This window comes from Ambystoma mexicanum, chromosome 12, assembly GCF_040938575.1.
Source record: "Ambystoma mexicanum isolate Mex_15411 chromosome 12, UKY_AmexF1_1, whole genome shotgun sequence".
In the NCBI taxonomy this organism is placed as follows: Eukaryota; Metazoa; Chordata; class Amphibia; order Caudata; family Ambystomatidae; genus Ambystoma; species Ambystoma mexicanum.
The window spans coordinates 1,162,262,477-1,162,284,066 of NC_090936.1; the positions used below are offsets into that span (position 1 = coordinate 1,162,262,477).

A 21,590-nucleotide genomic window follows, 5' to 3' on the forward strand; every position below is an offset into this window, starting at 1 on the left:
TGCTGTGGTCTTTGTATAGATATCACGAGAGCTCCAAGTGCCAGGCTATTATGCAAGTCTATGCAAAAAGGATGAGCATACTCGTCCTTGGTACTTAAGGGGTTAAAGCAAAATCTTTAAGGGCCTTTTGTAGTAAAAGCTGAAAGTGTTGATTAAATATGGAGCTGTCGAAGGGAAGTAAGACGGTCACATATATTTTTTTTAATCAGCACATTTGTTTACACCTTACCCTCGTTGGATAGCGGTTCTACTTGCATTACCAGGATATAGGGAAAGGCTGCTTGGGCTGGGGTAGAATCAGTAACATTTCAGGGGATGTTGTCACTTTCGATCACACTGGCTGCAGGAATGATGGATATTCCCCCAGTGCCAGAAACCCTTTGGGTCGATAGACAAGATTTATTTCACTTGCACAAGGCAAGCGCACAAGCCCATGGCTGCAGTTTGCACGTCAGCTGATTCTCAAATCAAAACTCTCTCTGTTTAGTGCTTTGAGTGGGGTGACAAATCGAGGGGGGCCCTCAAGAGTAAACCAAAATATGTCCATTTACATTCTAATCCCTCAGTTCCTTTAAAGGAACTCCATGATTCTCCTTTACTCATTTTAATAAATTGTTATAAGGACAAAATGTTAATGTAACATGTTGCAAAAATCAAACAATGTATTCTCTATATTATACTTTCCCTTCCCTTCAGTGTTAGAAAACAGGTCATCTAATTCCAAATGTCTGTAGTTGAGGTTGTGATTCTAAACATGGGGTGTAGTGACATCTACTGGGGAAGAGCTGTATTGCCACTCTTCATCTTTTCATTTACTTTAGTGCACCCTCGGAAATTAGGCCAGGGAAGTCATTTAGGGGAGCCCAGGAAGAGCCCCGGCTAAAGGTCATTTTTTGAAGTCTGCCATGGCACACCCGAAGTCCTCTCTCTGTTACAAGGAGTACTTCGAGAAGCAAGTCCTAACTTGTTTTAGGCCCAGCAGAGAGGAAAGAAAGCACAGGGTTCCATTCATTATAGTGGTGCTAAGTGATACGGCAGTGGTTTTTTAGGTGCAAAATGAAGGGCTTGAAAATGTCTTTTTTTTTGCTCAACATGAGTAAAATCCCCATAACCCCCCACCAACCTGCCCTGCCCCCCTTTATTTTGTAATGGTATTTTGTAACGGAACGTTATATATTCCTCCATTCCTGTTTTCCCATCTCTTTAAGTTATTATTGTAAAAAAGTACATTGAAGCCATTACTTTTCTGGCAATAGCAAGACAAGCTGATGTACTGGCCCCGCTATTATGACATCTCATCAAGTACAGGCAGGACTTTGCAAACCCTCGTGTACTGTCCAAAATAGAAACCCTCATGCTGTATCAGAGCTTGTCATCCTTTTTCACCCCTGAACTGGGGTGGAGGGGGGTGAAAATGTAAAAATAAGATTGCCAGTGGGAGCCTATCACTGGAAATGCACACGCCTCTCCCACCTGATTGGACCGCTGATGACTGCCCTCTTTGCCCCCCACCTCTCCCAAGTGCTCCGCCCATGTGGGTGCCCATGTGGGTGCCGTAGGGCACGCAACATGTGCATATGTGGAGCGGTTGGCTGCGAGCTCCTTACCCTCCTGCAAGAAGACCCCCTTTGCCATCAGGGGGCCTTTGAGAAGTACAGATTGAGAGCAGACAGCAAGGGGCGGCCCTGCTTGTGGCATCTTAGGTCCAGCTGGCCAGTGATTTCTATCTATACACAATATTACCCAAATAATGCCCAGCCGAAGGAAGAGCTGGTAAAGTGCCTTCAACTACCTATGTACTAGAAAAATATATCTCCCTATGGACCGATTTATAGTGCCAGGGTCACCTGCCCTGATGATGATGTCACGAGTCAAGGGTCGGTAAAGCAACTCACTGGGTCAATTCACACAAGGCTCGTGTGGCATGGAAAGTCTCACTAGATCTTTCTGTGATTGTTACATGGGCAGAGGCGCCACCAACGGGTGCCACGGGGGGCCACGGCCACCCTTATAAAAATACTGGACCCCCACCGGCCCGCCTGCCTCTTAGGTGTTTGTTTTGGAGTGCCACCCCAAGATTTCTAGTGAGCTCATGAGGCCACCCCTATGAAAAATGTCTTTAATGGCATCCAGCAGTGTTCTTATCAACTCATTGCCTTTTACTCTGGCTTTGTCTGCATTAGAGCTTCAGTGACTAAGAGTAATAACTAGCTATTCCGCAGACATTTACTGTTTCAGCTCCCCACTGATTGCCTGCCCCGTGATAATCTGCAGCAATTAACACCCTCACTGCATTCCTGTGTAGCCATTTATTTATTTTATTTATTTATTTTGACATTTGTTAAGCGCACTCAGCCCGGGGGCATTATTAGTCGAGCACCACACTGGTGCCTCTGACCGTTTTCCTGACCTGTATGCAAGGGGCCCCCAAAAGGCATATCCAAATGGGCCCCGGGGGACCCCGCCACTGCCTTAGAAGAGCTGATTTACACTGCAGGTCAGCACTGCTTTCCCCAGGGCCTCTGCAGTGAGTTGGCATATGCTGGCACATTACACAGCACGCTGTGGCATGGGCGCTGTGCAGCTGGCACTGCAATGCTCCACAACTCCTAATGGAGGCGGCGAGGCGGCGCTGCCATGGAAACGCTCTGCTTAATTGACTGGCCATCGATCCACTAAAAGGCGGTGTCCGGAATTCTGCATAAGTGCTGCGCTCCGCCTTCACAGGACTTTTCTTACCTGCGCCGTGACAGCCTAGGATCTGCTGTTTGCCAGCTTGCTGTATGTTAGGGTAACATTTCAAAATGAATGTTATCCTTTTTGGGGGTGGAGGGGTTTGATATTGGACACCATCTATAGCCATTGTTACTGCGAAACATACTGGTAATTTTCCCTAATTGGAGCTTTCACATGCAGAGGTAACTGTGCCAACCTGTGCCACTGAAATGTACATATAGACCCACTGCTTTGCTATTTTTTTTGAGATCCTGCATTTTAAAAAGCTATATCATCCTAGCTACTTGGAATCCTTTTATTCCTCTTCGACTTTGTTCCGAAATACTTTCCTTTAAGAGATCTCTTAAAACGTTTCTTTTTCATTCTAATGATTAGACACCTCCTTTCCCATTGGTGTCCTTCTGGTTATGACTCGTCTCTGTCATGCTGCGCACTGAGGCCTTGGGGCGAGCTGCACCTTATAAAAGTTATATAACAATAACAACAACAGGAATTGCTGTTCTAGCACTACCTGGAAGTCCTGACTTGAAGGTCATGCCGAGGGAGGACTAAGGCCAAAAGGTATCTCTTGAACTGTACAGGTTGATGTGTTTCAGCTAACAGTGGAAATGTGATGGTATTCTCCAGGGCTAATTTACAGATTTCTATTCGTGAATTTTGTGGGTCAAACGCCTGAGCCAAGATGGTCCGAATTTTACTATGAACTGCAGCACATTCTACTCACAGATCTAAGAAACAGGCCTCTTTTTCACTTCTTCAGAAACAGGCCTTTCATTTCCTGACATCCTTTCAGGCTGCTGCTCAGCGTAGGCCTGGAGAGGCAAACGTGCAGGAAGGGTTTGGATTGAGAGCCTAAGTTTGCCAGCAAAGTCAAAACCACAGCGTCCAAATTATTCCTACAGAATAACAAAATGCCTGTCTCTTGGAAACAGATTCTAATTGCTCTTTCTAATTTTTGTGCTTAGTATTGCAGCTGTCCAGAGGGCATTACAAATGGTGACCAATGACCATGCGCTGACAAGGGTTTAAAGAGTGCAGGATTCTACAAGTATTTATAAGATTTCTACCATTCCTGGAAACTAAGCACAGAGAAAAAGACCACAAGGTCCCTGATCATGTTTACTTCAGAAACAGCAATCATATAGACACAAGAAACCTGCCCCAAAAATACATTGACAAACAGAAGCAAAGGTGCATGAGAACTGCTGTAAAAACACCCACTCACCCTCAAAGGAGTTCAGGATTCTCCTCACAGCCTCCTGAGCCATGTGACAAGAGCTGAGGATACCTACTGAGCTGCCCCTTTACCTCCCACCGTGCACAAATCAGAAACCCCCTGTTGGGTGGCACCCAAACAATTAACCAAAATGCAACGATCAAGGAATATGCCTCAGTATGCACCACCCGAATACTCTCAATCCCTCGTGGACAGCACAGCCAAACGACCCCTGCTTCAGAAATCTCTAAACTGTTAAAACCATCGCTCGTGGGCCCTGTCTTTGATTTCCCCTCCATGTCCCCGACCCCTACCAACTCAAATACCCCCTACCCATTCCCTACTTAGCCGACCCAGTCCCTAACCGCTTCTCCACACTGGTCCGATGGCTGCCAGCAACATAGAAACGGGACTTACATCCCTTTCCACGTTGCATGTCAGCCATCTTGTTTTTTTAAATGTGTTTTTTTTTTTACAGAGAATTGAGCTTCTCCAAATTATGTGAGGGGAAAACACTATTATTACCCGAGAAGAGGCCCCGAGTGCTAATAGCGTTAACCACATGGGAGGGGGGGGGGGTTGTCTGGTAATGGCATTAATCCCTTGGCAGGATCTCTCGCTTCACTCGGACCCACAATAGCTTGGGCTAGCAGCAAACCTGCCTACATTTGAAAATCAAAAAATCTCAGATTTATGCCCCATCCACAGCCACACAAGATTCTGCCCCTTTGCACATGGCTCCGACCAAACAAGCCAAAAGGGTAAACTTGGGTGTTGTAGCTGTCATTAGAAACACGTTTGCAGTTTGCACTTTACAGTGGAATGCAATAAATGCCATTAAATTGGCTTTGCATGACCCCCCAAGTTGCACAGGACGAATGGCATTTGCCTTCCATAAAATCAACACACATAAAACCAAGAGAGGATATTTACTTCAAATAGTGTTTTTAAAAACGTTAACATTTGTGCATGTTTTAAACTCCAAGAACCAATACAAAGGTTTTCCCTGGATCTTGCAGTACCGAAATTGTACATTTCACCTCGTTATTTTTCTTGAGGTTATATAGGGCAGTGGTGAGGTGTCCAGCCTGCAACTCTGATGGCTGTGGTGCAATCCCTGAGGTAGGACTTAATTCATGAATTGAAAGCGGACCTTCAATGTTTCCTACTTTAGCTGGGGGTGGAAGTGGGTGGACTCAGTCCACCCGCGTGTACCCTCGACTTGAGCCCTGGCAAACTGGCCAAAAAGAATGAAAGCTGAAAAAATAAGAAACGCCAAATACTGCTATTACCGCATTTGTTTTTGCTTAAGCTTTCATTCTTTTTAGCCAGTTTGCCTAATGTTTTAGTTGCCCTGGCAACTAAAACATAAGGCAAACTGGTCAAAAAGAAGAATGAAAGCTAAAGCGAATTAAACGCGGAAATATTGTTTTCGATCCAGCAGTATTACCTCGTTTATTTTGCTCCAGTCTGCATTCTTCTTGTCCCCGCCCACACCTCCAGCCGATTGGCTACCGGCAGCAGTCTTTTGTAGCCAATCGGATGGAGGATTGGATGGGACCCGAAAACCCAGAGACTCCAGGGTCTTCCCCGGAGACACGGAGAAGTGGCTAAAAACCTGGAGTCTCCGGGGAAAACCCAGATGTTAGGCAGGTATGGCTAGCAGGCCGCTACCAGTCAAGTCCGCCCCTCATGCCTGGCGCTTAACACTGCACTATGTTTCACAATGTTAAACACTGTGCCTTTTAACACACCCACAGATTGAAAACAACAAATCAATTCTGTCCCAAAAAACACTATGGCAATCCATTGCAGCTGCTGTAAGGCCAGGGTCATCTTCAAACCATCAAGAGAAACCATCAAGAGAAGCACGCAAAGCATCACTTGAAAACATAAATTCAAGTCTTGAAACCACAAGGACGACCCTCACAGTCACCAGGGTCCAGACTAACTGACGTACATACAGGCAGAGCTTCAGAACCTTTAAACTCTAAGAAACTTGGAGACCCTCATAGGCGATGACCGCAAAGCTCTGAGAGGACGGTCCTCAAACTCCAATATATGCAGAAACTGATGACCACCAAACGCGTCTAGGTGGACATCAAATCCTTCCTGGGAACCCAGATCTGCTCTTATGTGGATGACCACTGAGTACCACTGGTGACCCTCCTAGACCTTCCTAACCCAAGATACATCTCGATGTAAAGATGCCTGCCTACCATATACCATTCCAGGGGCCAGCTAACCCATCATCCCTAGGATGTCCAGGCCTCCTAAAATACAAATGACCACTGTGGCAAATCTCCTACCTGCCTCAGGGACGCCATTTGGGGGTCGCAACTGTGACCCCTGAGGTTTCCCTTGCTACCCCTGTGGTCTCCCTTGCTACCCCTAAAACAAATGTTAAAAAAAAACGTTTTGATTATGTTAAAAAAAACGTTTTGATTTTTTTTTTGTTTCACATTGAAGCTCCTGGGCTGTGGCCAGTGCCATGTGGCTCAATGTTTCTGGAGAGGCTGGCATTTAGGTTGAGCCCTCTTAAAAAAACAGGGCGTCCCACAAGTGTAACACTTTGAGTAGTGACCCTAAATGACCCTAATGTCCTGGGAGGATAGCTCAGTGGCAACGTGCGCGCCTTGGAAGCAAGACGACACTAAGCAACACAGGTTCGATCCCCCGGGTCCGCGCTTAGAAACCTCTGGGTGCTTAAGCGCGTTATAAATACGCAACTAAGATACACAAAAAAAAACAATTACTCAACCAAAAAATTTTTCCCACTTTAGCTGGGGGTGGAAGTGGGTGGACTCAGTCCACCCGCGTGTACCCTCTACTTGAGCCCTGGCAAACTGGCCAAAAAGAATGAAAGCTGAAAAAATAAGAAACGCCAAATACTGCTATTACTGCATTTGTTTTTGCTTAAGCTTTCATTCTTTTTAGCCAGTTTGCCTAATGTTTTAGTTGCCCTGGCAACTAAAACATAAGGCAAACTGGTCAAAAAGAAGAATGAAAGCTAAAGCGAATTAAACGCGGAAATATTGTTTTCGATCCAGCAGTATTACCTCGTTTATTTTGCTCCAGTCTGCATTCTTCCTGTCCCCGCCCACACCTCCAGCCGATTGGCTACCGGCAGCAGTCTTTTGTAGCCAATCGGATGGAGGATTGGATGGGACCCGAAAACCCAGAGACTCCAGGGTCTTCCCCGGAGACACGGAGAAGTGGCTAAAAACCTGGAGTCTCCGGGGAAAACCCAGATGTTAGGCAGGTATGGCTAGCAGGCCGCTACCAGTCAAGTCCGCCCCTCATGCCTGGCGCTTAACACTGCACTATGTTTCACAATGTTAAACTCTGTGCCTTTTAACACACCCACAGATTGAAAACAACAAATCAATTCTGTCCCAAAAAACACTATGGCAATCCATTGCAGCTGCTGTAAGGCCAGGGTCATCTTCAAACCATCAAGAGAAACCATCAAGAGAAGCACGCAAAGCATCACTTGAAAACATAAATTCAAGTCTTGAAACCACAAGGACACCCACAGCCTGTGACTCACACGACCCTCACAGTCACCAGGGTCCAGACTAACTGACGTACATACAGGCAGAGCTTCAGAACCTTTAAACTCTAAGAAACTTGGAGACCCTCATAGGCGATGACCGCAAAGCTCTGAGAGGACGGTCCTCAAACTCCAATATATGCAGAAACTGATGACCACCAAACGCGTCTAGGTGGACATCAAATCCTTCCTGGGAACCCAGATCTGCTCTTATGTGGATGACCACTGAGTACCACTGGTGACCCTTCCTAGACCTTCCTAACCCAAGATACATCTCGATGTAAAGATGCCTGCCTACCATATACCATTCCAGGGGCCAGCTAACCCATCATCCCTAGGATGTCCAGGCCTCCTAAAATACAAATGACCACTGTGGCAAATCTCCTACCTGCCTCAGGGACGCCATTTGGGGGTCGCAACTGTGACCCCTGAGGTAGGTTTCCCTTGCTACCCCTGTGGTCTCCCTTGCTACCCCTAAAACAAATGTTAAAAAAAAACGTTTTGATTATGTTAAAAAAAACGTTTTGATTTTTTTTTGTTTCACATTGAAGCTCCTGGGCTGTGGCCAGTGCCATGTGGCTCAATGTTTCTGGAGAGGCTGGCATTTAGGTTGAGCCCTCTTAAAAAAACAGGGCGTCCCACAAGTGTAACACTTTGAGTAGTGACCCTAAATGACCCTAATGTCCTGGGAGGATAGCTCAGTGGCAACGTGCGCGTCTTGGAAGCAAGACGACACTAAGCAACACAGGTTCGATCCCCCGGGTCCGCGCTTAGAAACCTCTGGGTGCTTAAGCGTGTTATAAATACGCAACTAAGACACACAAAAAAAAACAATTACTCAACCAAAAAAAAAATAAACAATTTCTGTAACAGCGCCTTGATGCCCGCGGGCTATGTGAGCGCTTTAAAAAATGTAAATTAGAAAGAATAGGAATAACAATTTTACAAACCCCACACCTACCAAACATGATTGCATACTATAACTATGTTAAACCTGCAAAATGTAAATATAACCTGTGCTCAAAGTTGTATAAATGTACAACACGTAAATGTATATCCCACCTGTAGCTTCCCTGTAACTAAGCTTCCTTCAAGTAACAGCGCCACGATGACCAATGGCTGTTTGTGCGCTATACAAATGTAAAAAATAAAATAAACAAATAAAAATAAATGTGTCTTTCTGGAATTCTATACAATAATTGCCAGACTCATTAAAGAGGTGGAAGGTCATGTCCTATCACTTCCCATAATGTCACTTTGGGGTGGGGTCAAATGACATCACTTCCTGTGACGTCGTCAGAGATTAAGGGTCATGTGAAGTCACTTTCGCTACCCCTGGTATTTTGGGGAAATGCTGTCCGTGACCTCCCTTCTGAGCAGAAACCTGAACACCACATGTGCACTGGGCTTCATGACGGCATGGTCACAGTTCAGTACAAACACCCAAGCTTACCAGTAACACGAGAGAGACCGCCATGAGACACCTGCAGAGGTTGTACACTGAGGGCCCCATTCCAAGGTTGGTGCTAATAGCACCAATATTAGCACCAATACCGGTACTGTGTCCGCCCTCGATCAATGGGGACCTACCGGTCTAGTCTGACCGTTGCGGGACCGCTAAGTCCCCATTGAAAAAGCCATTCCCATTTCAGACCCCATAGGGTTCAATGGGAATGGGGAAGGTGCTAATAACGGTACCGTAAATTACGGTACCGTTATTAGCTCTGAAGTCCCTTTGCGGGTCCCGTCCATAACGCCTGGCCGCAAAGGGACCTCGGAATAGGGCGCAAAGGGCTTACCGGCACGGGGTCCTTACCGGTGCCGGTAATCCCTTTGCGCCCACCTCGGAATGAGGCCCTAAGAGTGCTCACCGTACACGCATTCAGCATTCCTTGTGGAAGGGGAGACAATCGGAGAGATGGCACAAGAAAAAAGCGAGAAATAAAGTTCAAGAGGGTGTCCGGAGTTTACATCCCCTCATGGTCCGCATCTTTCTGACATCCAACCCAGAATCGTTGCGGTAATACAGGGCCGGCTTAAGCTCACATGGATTTATGGGCAGAGGAAGAAGGAGGGGTTTGAGAGGGGGGCCAATCACATGGAAAGAGGAAAAAGGGGAGGAGGGAATTCATGCCTATAAAAAGGGTCAGCAGCTCAGTTCTACCGTGGAAAGGAACAGGCGAGGACACTGGTGCTGCTGAAAATGTATGAGATCCAAAACACCACTAGGGGTGACATCAGACCCCGAACCTCAGGTTTAGTCAGAGACGGATAACCACTAAACAGTACCAGGGTGACATCAGACCCCTTCTACTCCAAGAACCTCAGGTTTAGTCAGAGGCGGATAACCACTAAACAGTACCAAAGTGACATCAGACGCCTTCTACTCCAAGAACGTCAGGTTTAGTCAGGGACGGATAACCACTAAACAGTATCAAGGTGACATCGTATTCCAAGATGCACGGCTCTACTCAGAGAGGCATGGCCACCAAACACCACCAAAATGACGGCCAAACCTCCCATTGCAAGAAACCTAAAGCCATGGGTAGAAGGATGAACACCAAGCACCCCAGAACATTCTCATTTTAGGCATAACAATTCCACACCGGTTCTTCATGCAGGGCAACAGTGTCAGGGCCACCTGCGGTGCACAGTACTGCGGCAGGGGCGTGTTTTGATGCCTCTGATAAAACTAGTGAGGTAGAAGATTAGTTTATCTTTTCAAAATGGCTGCTGTTTTATATAATGTTTCCTTGTTTTTGCTGGGATGGCTGGGAAGGGTCCCAGGCCATCATGGCTGCTGCACACTTCCTTCCTGTCAGGCGGTGAGCTTACAGAATATAAGGGAGACTGTCAGGGAGGAAAAAGCACTACAGTTCTTCCTGATCGTCACTTTAGTGATCATTTGCGCAGTCTTTGCAGGATAACTCATGTGAATGGCGACCGAAGGACTACTATGGACAGGAGCTTTGTTATGCATGATGCTTTTTCCTCCAGATAGAGAGCTCACCCTCTGGTTGCATTGCTAGGTTCAGAGGCAGCACAGTTGCATCAGGGAAGTGTGGGGTCCTCTCAATCCTGACAGAAAACTATCAACTAAAGAAAAAGTGGGTCTGGGGTCCTTCTTTTTTGTTAGAGGGGGGCTTGACTCAAGAAGGCGTTTACAACAAAGAACAGAGAGAGAGTCAACAGCTACCCCTATTTAACCGTGTTGCTACGGTAGGCTTTCAAAAGGCAGAAAGCTAGATTGTGGACCACAATGACATACTACCAGTCTAACTGTAGTATTTCAAATCCACAACATGTTACTAACCCTCACCTACCTAACTGTGATGCAATAACAGTTTGGTACTCATTACTATTATTATTTTTTCTTGCTCTTTGTTACAAGCCAAACCAGGCTTGCATGTGATCTTTCATTTTAAATTGTGTTTTCGTGTTAAGAACTCACCAATTCTATATGTATGTCTGAATAAATCTAACTATATTCCACTCCTATTTTTTGTGACCTTTAATAGCTAGCAACCATAATCTAGCTTTCTGCCTTTTGAAAACCTACCGTAGCAACACGGTTAAATAGGGGTAGCTGTTGACTCTCTCTCTGTTCTTTGTAGAAAACTATCAAACCATCACAAACCACTGAGAAAAAGGCATGCATGTGGGCTAACTTGCATGCTCACAATGCCTTGCAAACACTGTAATTAATATGGGCGCCAGAAGAAAGCAAGTTCTGATCTTTTTTTAGGTACCTGTAATGACATGTTTCAACAATTCCAACGTTGCCCCCAAGTGAACACATTTTAAGTGCCTTCGAAATGGAACATCGAGAGACCCCCTCCCCTTTTGTAAAGAAAGATGATCGCTCGCTAAATCATCTAGTGCTGGGGGAGTCCAGTCAATAGACAGCTGCAATAATCAGCATCCAGGGAACTAATTCAATTTCACTTCAAAAGGTGGCACCAGCAAGAGAGGTGCCAGAGACATTGAGTAGCCATTAACTGTACGCCTGTGCAGCCAAAGACTCGCCCACAGTATCTAGAATTCAACAGCCACACAGGGTACTGCTAGGAAACGCCTTTCCTGTCTAACCAAAGTCTAAAATGCTCAGCTGTCCACAGAAGAATGTAGCTAGGTGTAATGGACTATTAGCAATATGTAAGCACTATTAAATAAATATCATTTGCTTATGCCATTTCTCTCTCTCTCTTTCTCTCCCTATATGATGACACCAGGTATGCAGGTGTCCTGACAGCCTTGCACAATGTCTGTCTTGGGTTGATTAAGCTATGTATAAAGCAGCACTGCCCTCTAAAACAAAGACAATTTCCTGGAGAAAAAGGCATGCATTTGAGCTAATTTCCATACCCACAATGCCTTGCTGATTTGGATCAGAACTGAAGGTGAACTTCCAGCGATGGCTATGGCAGGGTGTTGTGGAATGTGTGATTTGGCTCAAATGGATTATCCTACTTTCAAATTCCAGGCAAATGTTTTTTCCAAGCCTTCCTAAACCCACCATAACTTTCTTGGTGTATTGTGCGTATGTATATACATATATAAAAATAAAAGGGATGGTGAGAAGAGACATTATGCCAAGGAGTGGTGCTTGCCTCTGTAAATTCCCCAGTGCACATAGCAAACATATACATTCCCCAAGAGCACCATATACGTGCCTCTCACCTCCAGCAAAGCGCAAGATGACGAGTACCCTTCCCCAGCAACATCTCGGGAGAATAGCTCAGGGGCAACGTGCTCGCCTTGGAATCAAGACGACGGGGAGCAACACAGGTTCGATCCCCAGCTCCGCACTTAGAAACATCTGGGTATTAAGAGCGTTATAAATAACCAATTACAATTACATCAACACACATGATGTGCCAATTGCAGCCCTTTGTTGTATATGACGCAGAGATATTAACATGCACACTTTCTGCAATATTCGATGCCTGCTATGAAATGTGCATCAAATGTCATTGCTGGTAGAATTCATGTTCAGCTAAAATAAACTTGGTTAAAAGAAATGTAATAATTGCATATGGGCATGACAACCTTTGCAGAGACCGGAAACCCACACTGAATTGAAACACAAATATACCTGCTATTGTTCTAAAAATAGGCCGCTAACCTGGGAGGGAAAAGCAGTCATTACCTGAACGTTGTTGTTGTTGTTGGTGGGGTCGAGCGCCTCGAGGGCGGGGAGGCGCTCCATCGACTTTCCATTCTGCTGGCAGTCCAGGTGCACCAAGTCGCGGCAGTGGGCGTGGCATGTGTATTTACAATCTGAAAGAGGAGACACGGGAGGAGTTATGCATCGAGCCAGCCATCAGCACATCTTCATCAGATGTTCCTAGCATGGAGAGACAGGTGCTGGGTGGAGGATACATAAGAACTAAGAAAGTCACGTGACGCCCAAGCTGTAGCTCCATTGCTCCCATGTTAGTGATAGAATGCAACGATAACAATCGTGACAAGGAGAACTAGCGTGGCATCCGCCCACCAGGGGTTTGAGGGCCGTCTGCTAGAGGTGAGAGCCAGAGATGTCATAGGTAGGGACTAGCCAGAGCTGAGCCAGTGGGGTCTGGCGTGGCTCCAAAAGCCAAATGCAGGCCAACAAATGACCCATACCTGGTAGCCAGCCTCACCAAGCCACACAAAATAAGATTCATACCCTGCGTCCTGACTAGGGTGACCAGCCGTCCCAATTTTCCCGGGACGGTCTTGGTATTTGGCCCTTAGTCCCAGTATCCCAGGACTTTTTTTTACTTTTAAAACCCTATCCTGGGATTTGAGGGATGGCTGGCAAGTGTGCAGATTTTTTCCAGTAACCATTGAACAAATAACGAATCTGGATCGGGCACAGCTCTTCTTGCTTGCGTTTCATACGTTCCCCCTTCCGCCAGGGCTTCTCTCCTCCAGTGAGAGTTCTGAGCTTTCAATTCACACGTACTTTGCGCGGAGCAGGTGGTCGACATAGAAGTAGGACTATAGTTTCATTGGATTCCTATGTGTGTTTTAGTCCTTCTATTGTGTTTATGTTGGCTGAAACTGTAGTCCCATGTCTATGTCGGTGGCCCGTCCCAGATTTTTATTTTAAAAATCTGGTCACCCCAGTCCTGCCACCTGCCTCCCCACAACCCGAAACCCATACCAGGTTTCTTGCATACCACCGTAGTCAATGCCTGCATTCTGCCACCCCACCCCACACAACACAAACCCCATACCAGTCTTCTTGCCTCCCCGTTACCCACAACACTAAACCCCTATACCAGGTTTCTTCCCTCCCATCATTGTCTCATACCTGGCATCCCAGTTTTGGCAGATATGACACAGGAAGGCAGAATTAAGTACCCAAGATCACCCACCATAAGTAAAAGGCGTATCCAGAAGTTGAGTCCAGTGCGCCCTATAAAGATTTGAGCACATATCTTCTCAGCTCTTAACTGATAGATATATGTATTCTAGTACGGCTTTAAAGAGCTCTGATTCATACAGAAGTCTTGAAAAGTACCCAACATGACGCATTTATACATTGCTATGTTAAGCAAAAAAAGTATGATCGCAACTAGATTTGTATATATCCTGATTGGAACACTACAAGTACCAGAATGCAATGTAATTGTAGCCTGAAAAATATCTCCACTAGGTTTTGCAACTGTACTTTCAAAACTTTAAGATGAGGCACTGCGTGGCAACCGTGCGACAAGATCACTTGCTTGTAGTTCTTGTTTGAAACAGGTATACACGGTGGGAAGAACAGGTTAAGTTCCACACAATGTTTGTGGATAAAAAGCAAATCTGTCTTGGAAAGAAGACACAGATTGCTGGCAGTTGGGAAGGAGGGGGTGATACTAAATTAGAGGTATGGGGGGGGCTTCAGGTACCAAAATTTCCTTTCTTATTACTAACATTCATACGTAGATAGATTGAGCGCTTTGAAACACTTGCCTGTGTATTGGCGCTATATAAATAAACAATACAATAAAATATAATACAATACAAAGTAGATAGAGGACAATTATCATTTACCAGAGGCTGTGCTAGGGGCCAGGGGGGGTGGTTTAACGGGGGGTGAGGGGGCTATAGCCCCAGATCTTTTGTTTGTAGCCCAGGATAGAAGCTCAGGGGCTACAGCCAAAAGGATAGCTGTGACATTTTCCATGTTGAGTTTGCCTGAAAGCATTTCTTACTTAAATATGCTGCAGCTGTTAACAATGACACGTGTTGGGATTGGTATTCTCCTGGGTATTGGGGCCTGGGCAGGATTTCAGGCAGACATGGCCCTCGCCTGGCCAGGCAAGATTCTTTTACAAAAAATATTTATTAGTTAAGCACTTTTATGATTTATATTTTGCAGCAGTAAAGTGAAATAGTGAAAAGGAGACGCAGCACATGGGAGTTCATAAACAGAGAGAAGATGGAGGGATTGAGAGGGAAGGGGATGGGGAGGGGAGTAAAAGCAGAGGTCGAAGGGGGCGGGAGCGGTCAGGAGCGGTGCTCCTATACTTTTTATTTTAAGTTTCACCGTTCCTATGCTTTCATTTTAAAAAGAAACCGTTCCAGAATGGTTTCGTTTCAAAATAAAAGTGTAGGACGAAGTTGAAACTTGCACTTCAGTGCACTGCACTGAACATTCCCTTAAAGAGTAGGTGTGTTTGTTTGGGGGGTTGGATCGTGTGCGGGAGGGGGTGCAACGATGGGTTTTGTGGGGAGCGGGGCAGGCCAGCAGGAAACATACTTCCACTACTTGGTTTCATACACTTCGACCACTGAGTAAAAGGAGAATAGAGGAGAAAGACAAGAAGAATTAGGACTATGAAGGCACTTAAAAACAATACAAAGACAATGGAAAAGAAGAGAGAGATCGAAAGAAAGTAGAGAAGTGGAGAGGAGCCTAGGAGTTATAGGCGAGTGTGAGGGGAGCCGACAGAGAAGACAGAATCAAAGACAGAGGCCAGAGGGGCCAGATGAGAAGAAGGGAGGCCAAGCAGTAAGACGGAGCAATAGATAAGATGAGAGAGAGGATGAGAAGCAAGGAATGAAAGCCAAGGGTGCGCCCGGGGAATGATAAAGAAATAGAAACGAATGACAAGGGTAGCGTTCGTGACCTGAGATGAGAAGGCGGGTTAAAGGTGACACCAAGATTGCGAGCAGAAGAAGAAGACAAAGAAAGAAAAGTAGAGGGAAAGGCAAGACTAGTAGGAAGGAGAGGAAGAAGGGACTCAAAGAACTTCATTTTTAAATGGGTTGAGATGGAGGGAATGTCCGTATAGGACTGGATGGCTAAGAAACAAGGCAAGAGTGAAAAGAGTCAGGAAAGGAGGAAAAAGATGACAAGATTTGGGTGTCGTCTGGGTAAAAACAGGAGGAAAGATTGAAGGGGCTCATGGGGTCAGAAGGAGGAAGAGTATGCAGAGAAAACAGCGAACGGCCGAGAGCAGAGCCCTGGGGGACACCATACAGTAGGGGACAAGAATAGGCGCGTTTGCCATCTCACGAAACAGCAGCTCAACCATCAGAGAGAGAGAGGAGTGAAACCATTGAGGTGTATAACCAGAGAAGCCAAGGGAAGAAAGGGAGGAAGGGAGCAAGTCTGGTAGAAAGAGCCAAAAGCGGTACATGGGTCATGAAGGATGAGAATGGAAGATGGTGTGTTGGGACGGGCAGGGAGAAGAGACTTAGAAGCATGCAATAGGGAGATGTAGGAGAATGTGCAGGTGGCCTCCTGATTGGAGAGGTGGGAGGGCATAAGGAAGAGGACAGTGAGAGTGGACAATCCAAAGAGCTCATAAGGACGAATGTGGGTCGGGAGAGAAGAGTCTAAAGAGGGCTTCTTTAAGAAAGGGATGCTAACAGCCTGCTTTAAGGAAGAGGGAAAAATAGAAGAGGAGAGAGAACGATTAATTAAGCAGGGTGCAGATAGATCAAAAGAATTAGAGAAGAAGGGGGAGGGGGTGGTCGAGAAGGGAAGCAGTGGGACGTCTCCGGGCAGAAATGCGCTCTAGGTGAAAAGATCTATTTCTAAAGACCTTTCCCGTAAAATGGCGATTTAGAAAGACTGCACTGTTACCGCACGGACCGGTCTTTCTAAATGGGACTGTCACGCCCCTGCCGCACATCAGTGCGTGCAGCCACTGACAGGCACGTCGGGACCCGAACGCGCAGGATGGGGAGAACGGGTAAGTGAGTGGATGCGTGTGTGTTGGTGTGCGTGTATGCATGTGCTTTGGTTTGGGGCATTAGGGGGGAGGGGGCTGATAGATGGGGGTTGGGGTGGCAAAACACCCGATTTTAGTGAAATCGCGCAGGAGAGGGTTGATGTGGGAGGTCCTGGGGGGCAGGGAGGAACAAAGGAGTGGGTATTAAAAAGAAAAGACCTTTACAATGCGAGTTTTCCAATCAATATAATATCGGGAATTGTAAATCAGTCTTTTTCTCGAGACCTTTAAAATTAGATCTTTTCACATAGAACCCAGAAATGTAGCAGCGTCAGAGTAAGTAAAAGGGGGAGTAAGATGAAAAGGGGGAGTAAGATGAATTGAGGGAGGGAGAGTAGCAGAAGAAGAGGGAAAAGAGGAGAGAAGTGCAGAAACTTTGGGAGGGAAAAAGTCTGCATGGTCATAAAAGGAAAAGAGGGCGGAAAGCGGGCGGGGAGAAAGGATGCTAGTTAAAGGCAGAGGTCACCTGGACAAGTACAAAAGGATAAACAGAGGGAATAGAAGCAGAGGGGGTGGGGGAGAACCCAAGTGGCCAGCAGGGAAGGGTGGGGCATGACGAAGACAGGTGGGGAAAGGGTGGGCGAGTGCCTGTCATAAAATGCCAACCCTCACCAGATAGGAGCCCTTGCTACGATAAACAGGCTCTTCCTGAAGTCAGTTTCTTAACCGAGGGTCTACCAGTCCAGAGATTGGCAAAACAAGCATTGCCAAAGCCGAAGGCCCGACTCCTTATAAAGAGAAAACACTTTTCTTCTGCAGAGTAGCAAGATGATTTGTAAAAGTGTGCAGGGGGGGGGGGGGGGGGGGTGTGTGTGTGTGTGTGTGTGTGTGTGTGTGTGTGTGTGTGTGTGTGTGTGTGTGTGTGTGTGTGTGTGTGTGTGTGTGTGTGTGTGTGTGTGTGTGTGTGTGTGTGTGTGTGTGTGTGTGTGTGTGTGTGTGTGTGTGTGTGTGTGTGTGTGTGTGTGTGTGTGTGTGTGTGTGTGTGTGTGTGTGTGTGTGTGTGTGTGTGTGTGTGTGTGTGTGTGTGTGTGATAGAGAGAGAGAGATACAGAGAGAGAGAGAGAGAAAGAGAGAGAGAATAAAAGAAAGAGAGAGAGAGAGACAGAGATAGGGAGTGAGAGGCGAGTTATGGCACTTATCGGCTGTCATAGAAGAGAGAGTGGGTGTTGAATTGGCCTGGAGACTTAAGCCCCTTTTAACCCCAGGGCAGGTGTCACATGGACTGATGGGACACTACAAGCACTTCTCTGCTCGAAAGCTCCACTTTCATGGAACAGTCGCAACACAAGTCAGCAGGGCTGCCCTTAAGGAAGATAGATAATCACCATGCACACCTATTTTTCATTCGTATTATATTGTATATGAAAAAGTATATCTCAAGATAATTAGGTCAAATGTAGTATACGGTTTGAGGTGCAGGGGAGAAGTGTTCAGCCTTGGTATCTAGGCTGGAATACATACATGGGACAAAAGTTTCCTAAGTAAGGAAACCCGCGTCCCCTGCACACTATCAACAAGTGGCACAAGGCCTGTAAAGGAGTTTTATAGGGTACTAATAGTAACCTAATGATTTTTAACAATTTTTGACAAGAAATATTTCTCTGTTTCAACTAGTTAAATTGCTTTGCTCAGCTCGCAAAGAATTCTAAAATCACCCAATTATTTTTTGACAACTCATCTGTTTATCAAACAAACAGTTATTTATTCATTTTATGACAACAAATCATAGATCACAATAAAAATCTGGCTTCTTCTGTGCTAGGTACTGGAACATAGAGCCTGTGTCACGCTTGGGCTTCTTCTGTGCTCGGTACTGGAACATAGAGTCTGTCTCACTCTCCAGCTTATTCTGTGCTCGGTACTGGAACATAGCGCCTGCCTCACTCTCCAGCTTCTTCTGTGCTAGGTACTGGAACATAGAGCCTGTCTCACTCTCCAGCTTCTTCTGTGCTGAGTACTGGATCATAGAGCCTGCCTCACTCTCCAGCTTCTTCTGTGCTCGGTACTGGATTATAGAGCCTGCCTCACTCTCCGGCTTATTCTGTGCTTGGTACTGGAATATAGCGCCAGTCTCACTCTCTGGCTTCTTCTGTTCTAGGTACTGGATCATAGAGCCTGCCTCACTCTCCGGCTTATTCTGTGCTATGTTCTGGAACATAGAACCTGCCTCACTCTCTAGCTTCTTCTGTGCTAGGTTCTGGAACATAGAGCCTGCCACACTCTCCGGCTTATTCTGTGCTCTGTACCGGAATATAGTGTCCGTCTCACTCTCCGGCTTCTTCTGTGCTAGGTACTGGATCATAGTGCATGTCTCACTCTCCGGCATCTTCTGTGCTAGGTACTGGATCATAGTGCCCACCTCACTCTCTGGCTTATTCTGTGCTCGGTACTGGAATATAGCGCTGGTCTGATTCTCTGGCTTCTTCTGTACTATGTACTGAATCACAGAGCCTGCCTTACTCTCCGGCTTCTTCTGTGCTAGGTACTGGATAATAGAGCCTGCCTCACTCTCTAACTTCTTCTGTGCTAGGTTCTGGAACATAGAGCCTGTGTCACGCTTGGGCTTCTTCTGTGCTCGGTACTGGAACATAGCGCCTGCCTCACTCTCCAGCTTCTTCTGTGCTAGGTACTGGAACATAGAGCCTGTCTCACTCTCCAGCTTCTTCTGTGCTCAGTACTGGATCATAGAGCCTGCCTCACTCTCCAGCTTCTTATGTGCTCGGTACTGGATTATAGAGCCTGCCTCACTCTCCGGCTTATTCTGTGCTTGGTACAGGAATATAGCACCAGTCTCACTCTCTGGCTTCTTCTGTGCTAGGTACTGGATCATAGAGCCTGCCTCACTCTCCGGCTTATTCTGTGCTAGGTTCTGGAACATAGAACCTGCCTCACTCTCTAGCTTCTTCTGTGCTAGGTTCTGGAACATAGAGCCTATCTCACTCTCTGGCTTCTTCTGTGCTACGTACTGGAACATAGTGCCTGTCTCACTCTCCAGCTTATTCTGTGCTCGGTACTGGAACATAGTGCCTGTCACACTCTCCGGCTTATTCTGTGCTCTGTACTGGAATATAGTGTATGTCTCACTCTCTGGCTTCTTCTGTGCTATGTACTGGATCACAGAGCCTGCCTCACTCTCCAGCTTCTTCTGTGCTAGGTACTGGATCATAGAGCCTGTCTCACTCTCTAACTTCTTCTGTGCTAGGTTCTGGAACATAGAGCCTGTCTCACTCTCTGGCTTCTTCTGTGCTATTTTCTGGAACATAGAGCCTATCTCACTCTCTGGCTTCTTCTGTGCTACGTACTGGAACATAGTGCCTGTCTCACTCTCCAGCTTATTCTGTGCTCGGTACTGGAACATAGTGCCTGTCTCACTCTCCGGCTTCTTCTGTGCTCGGTACTGAAACGTAGTGCCTGTCTCACTCTCCAGTTTATTCTGTGGTTGGTAATGGAGCAGTGCCTGTCTCACTCTCCGGCTTATTCTGTGCTCCATACTGGAATATAGCACCTGTCTCACTTTTCCGGCTTCTTCTGTGCTATGTACTGGATCACAGAGCCTGTCTCACTCTCCGGCTTCTTCTGTGCTAGGTACTGGATCATAAAGCCTGCCTCACTCTCCGGCATTCTTCAGTGCTAGGCACTGGATCAAAGTGCATGTCTCACTCTCCGGCATCTTCTGTGCTAGATAGTGGACCATAGTGCCTGCCCACTCTCCGGCTTCTTCTGTGCTAGGTTCTGGAACATAGTGCCTGCCTCACTCGCCAGCTTCTTCAGTGCTAGTTACTGGAACATATTGCCGGTCTCACTCTACGGCTTCTTCCTTGCTAGGTACTGGATCATAGTGCCTGCCTCACTCTCTGGCTTCTTCTGTGCTAGGTTCTGGAACATAGAACCTGCCTCACTCTCTAGCTTCTTCTGTGCTAGGTTTTGGAACATAGAGCCTGTCTCACTCTCCGGCTTATTCTGTGCTCTGTACTGGAATATAGCGTCCGTCTCACTCTCCGGCATCTTCTGTGCTAGGTACTGGATCATAGTGCATGTCTCACTCTCCGGCATCTTCGGTGCTAGGTACTAGATCATAGTTGCGCCTCACTCTCTGGCGTATTCTGTGCTCGGTTCTGGAATATAGCGCTGGTCTGACTCTCTGGCTTCTTCTGTGCTATGTACTGGATCATAGAGCCTGCCTCACTCTCCAGCTTCTTCTGTGCTAGGTACTGGATCATAGAGCCTGCCTCACTCTCTAACTTCTTCTGTGCTAGGTTCTGGAACATAGAGCCTGTCTCACTCTCTGGCTTCTTCTGTGCTATTTTCTGGAACATAGAGCCTATCCCACTCTGCGGCTTCTTCTGTGCTACGTACTGGAACATAGTGCCTGTCTCACTCTCCAGTTTATTCTGTGCTCGGTATGGAACATAGTGCCTGTCTCAATCTCCAGCTTCTTCTGTGCTCGGTACTGAAACGTAGTGCCTGTCTCACTCTCCTGCTTATTCTGTGCTCGGTAATGGAACAGTGCCCGTCTCACTCTCCGGCTTATTCTGTGCTCCATACTGGAATATAGCACCTGTCTCTCTCTCCGGCTTCTTCTGTGCTATGTACTGGATCACAGAGCCTGTCTCACTCTCTGGCTTCTTCTGTGCTAGGTACTGGATCATAGAGCCTGCCTCACTCTCCGGCATCTTCTGTGCTAGGTACTGGATCAGAGTGCCTGCCCCACTCTCCGGCTTCTTCAGTGCTTGGAACTGGATCATAGTGTATGACTCACTCTCCGGCATCTTCTGTGCTAGGTACTGGATCATAGTGCCTGTCTCACTCTCCGGCTTCTTCAGTGCTAGGTACTGAATCATAGTGCCTGCCTCACTCTCCGGCTTCTTCA

At 46.6% G+C, this 21,590-nt stretch overlaps 1 protein-coding gene across 3 annotated transcripts in view; it reads right to left on the minus strand.

Moving 5' to 3' along the window:
* Positions 1–21,590, minus strand: part of RASSF3 (Ras association domain family member 3) — a 738,414-nt gene that overhangs the window by 390,299 nt on the left and 326,525 nt on the right. For all 3 annotated transcript variants that reach the window (XM_069629771.1, XM_069629772.1, XM_069629773.1), the window contains exon 2: positions 12,655–12,785. In XM_069629771.1, coding sequence (XP_069485872.1) covers positions 12,655–12,785 — 131 coding nt within the window. The remainder of the gene's footprint in view (positions 1–12,654; positions 12,786–21,590) is intronic.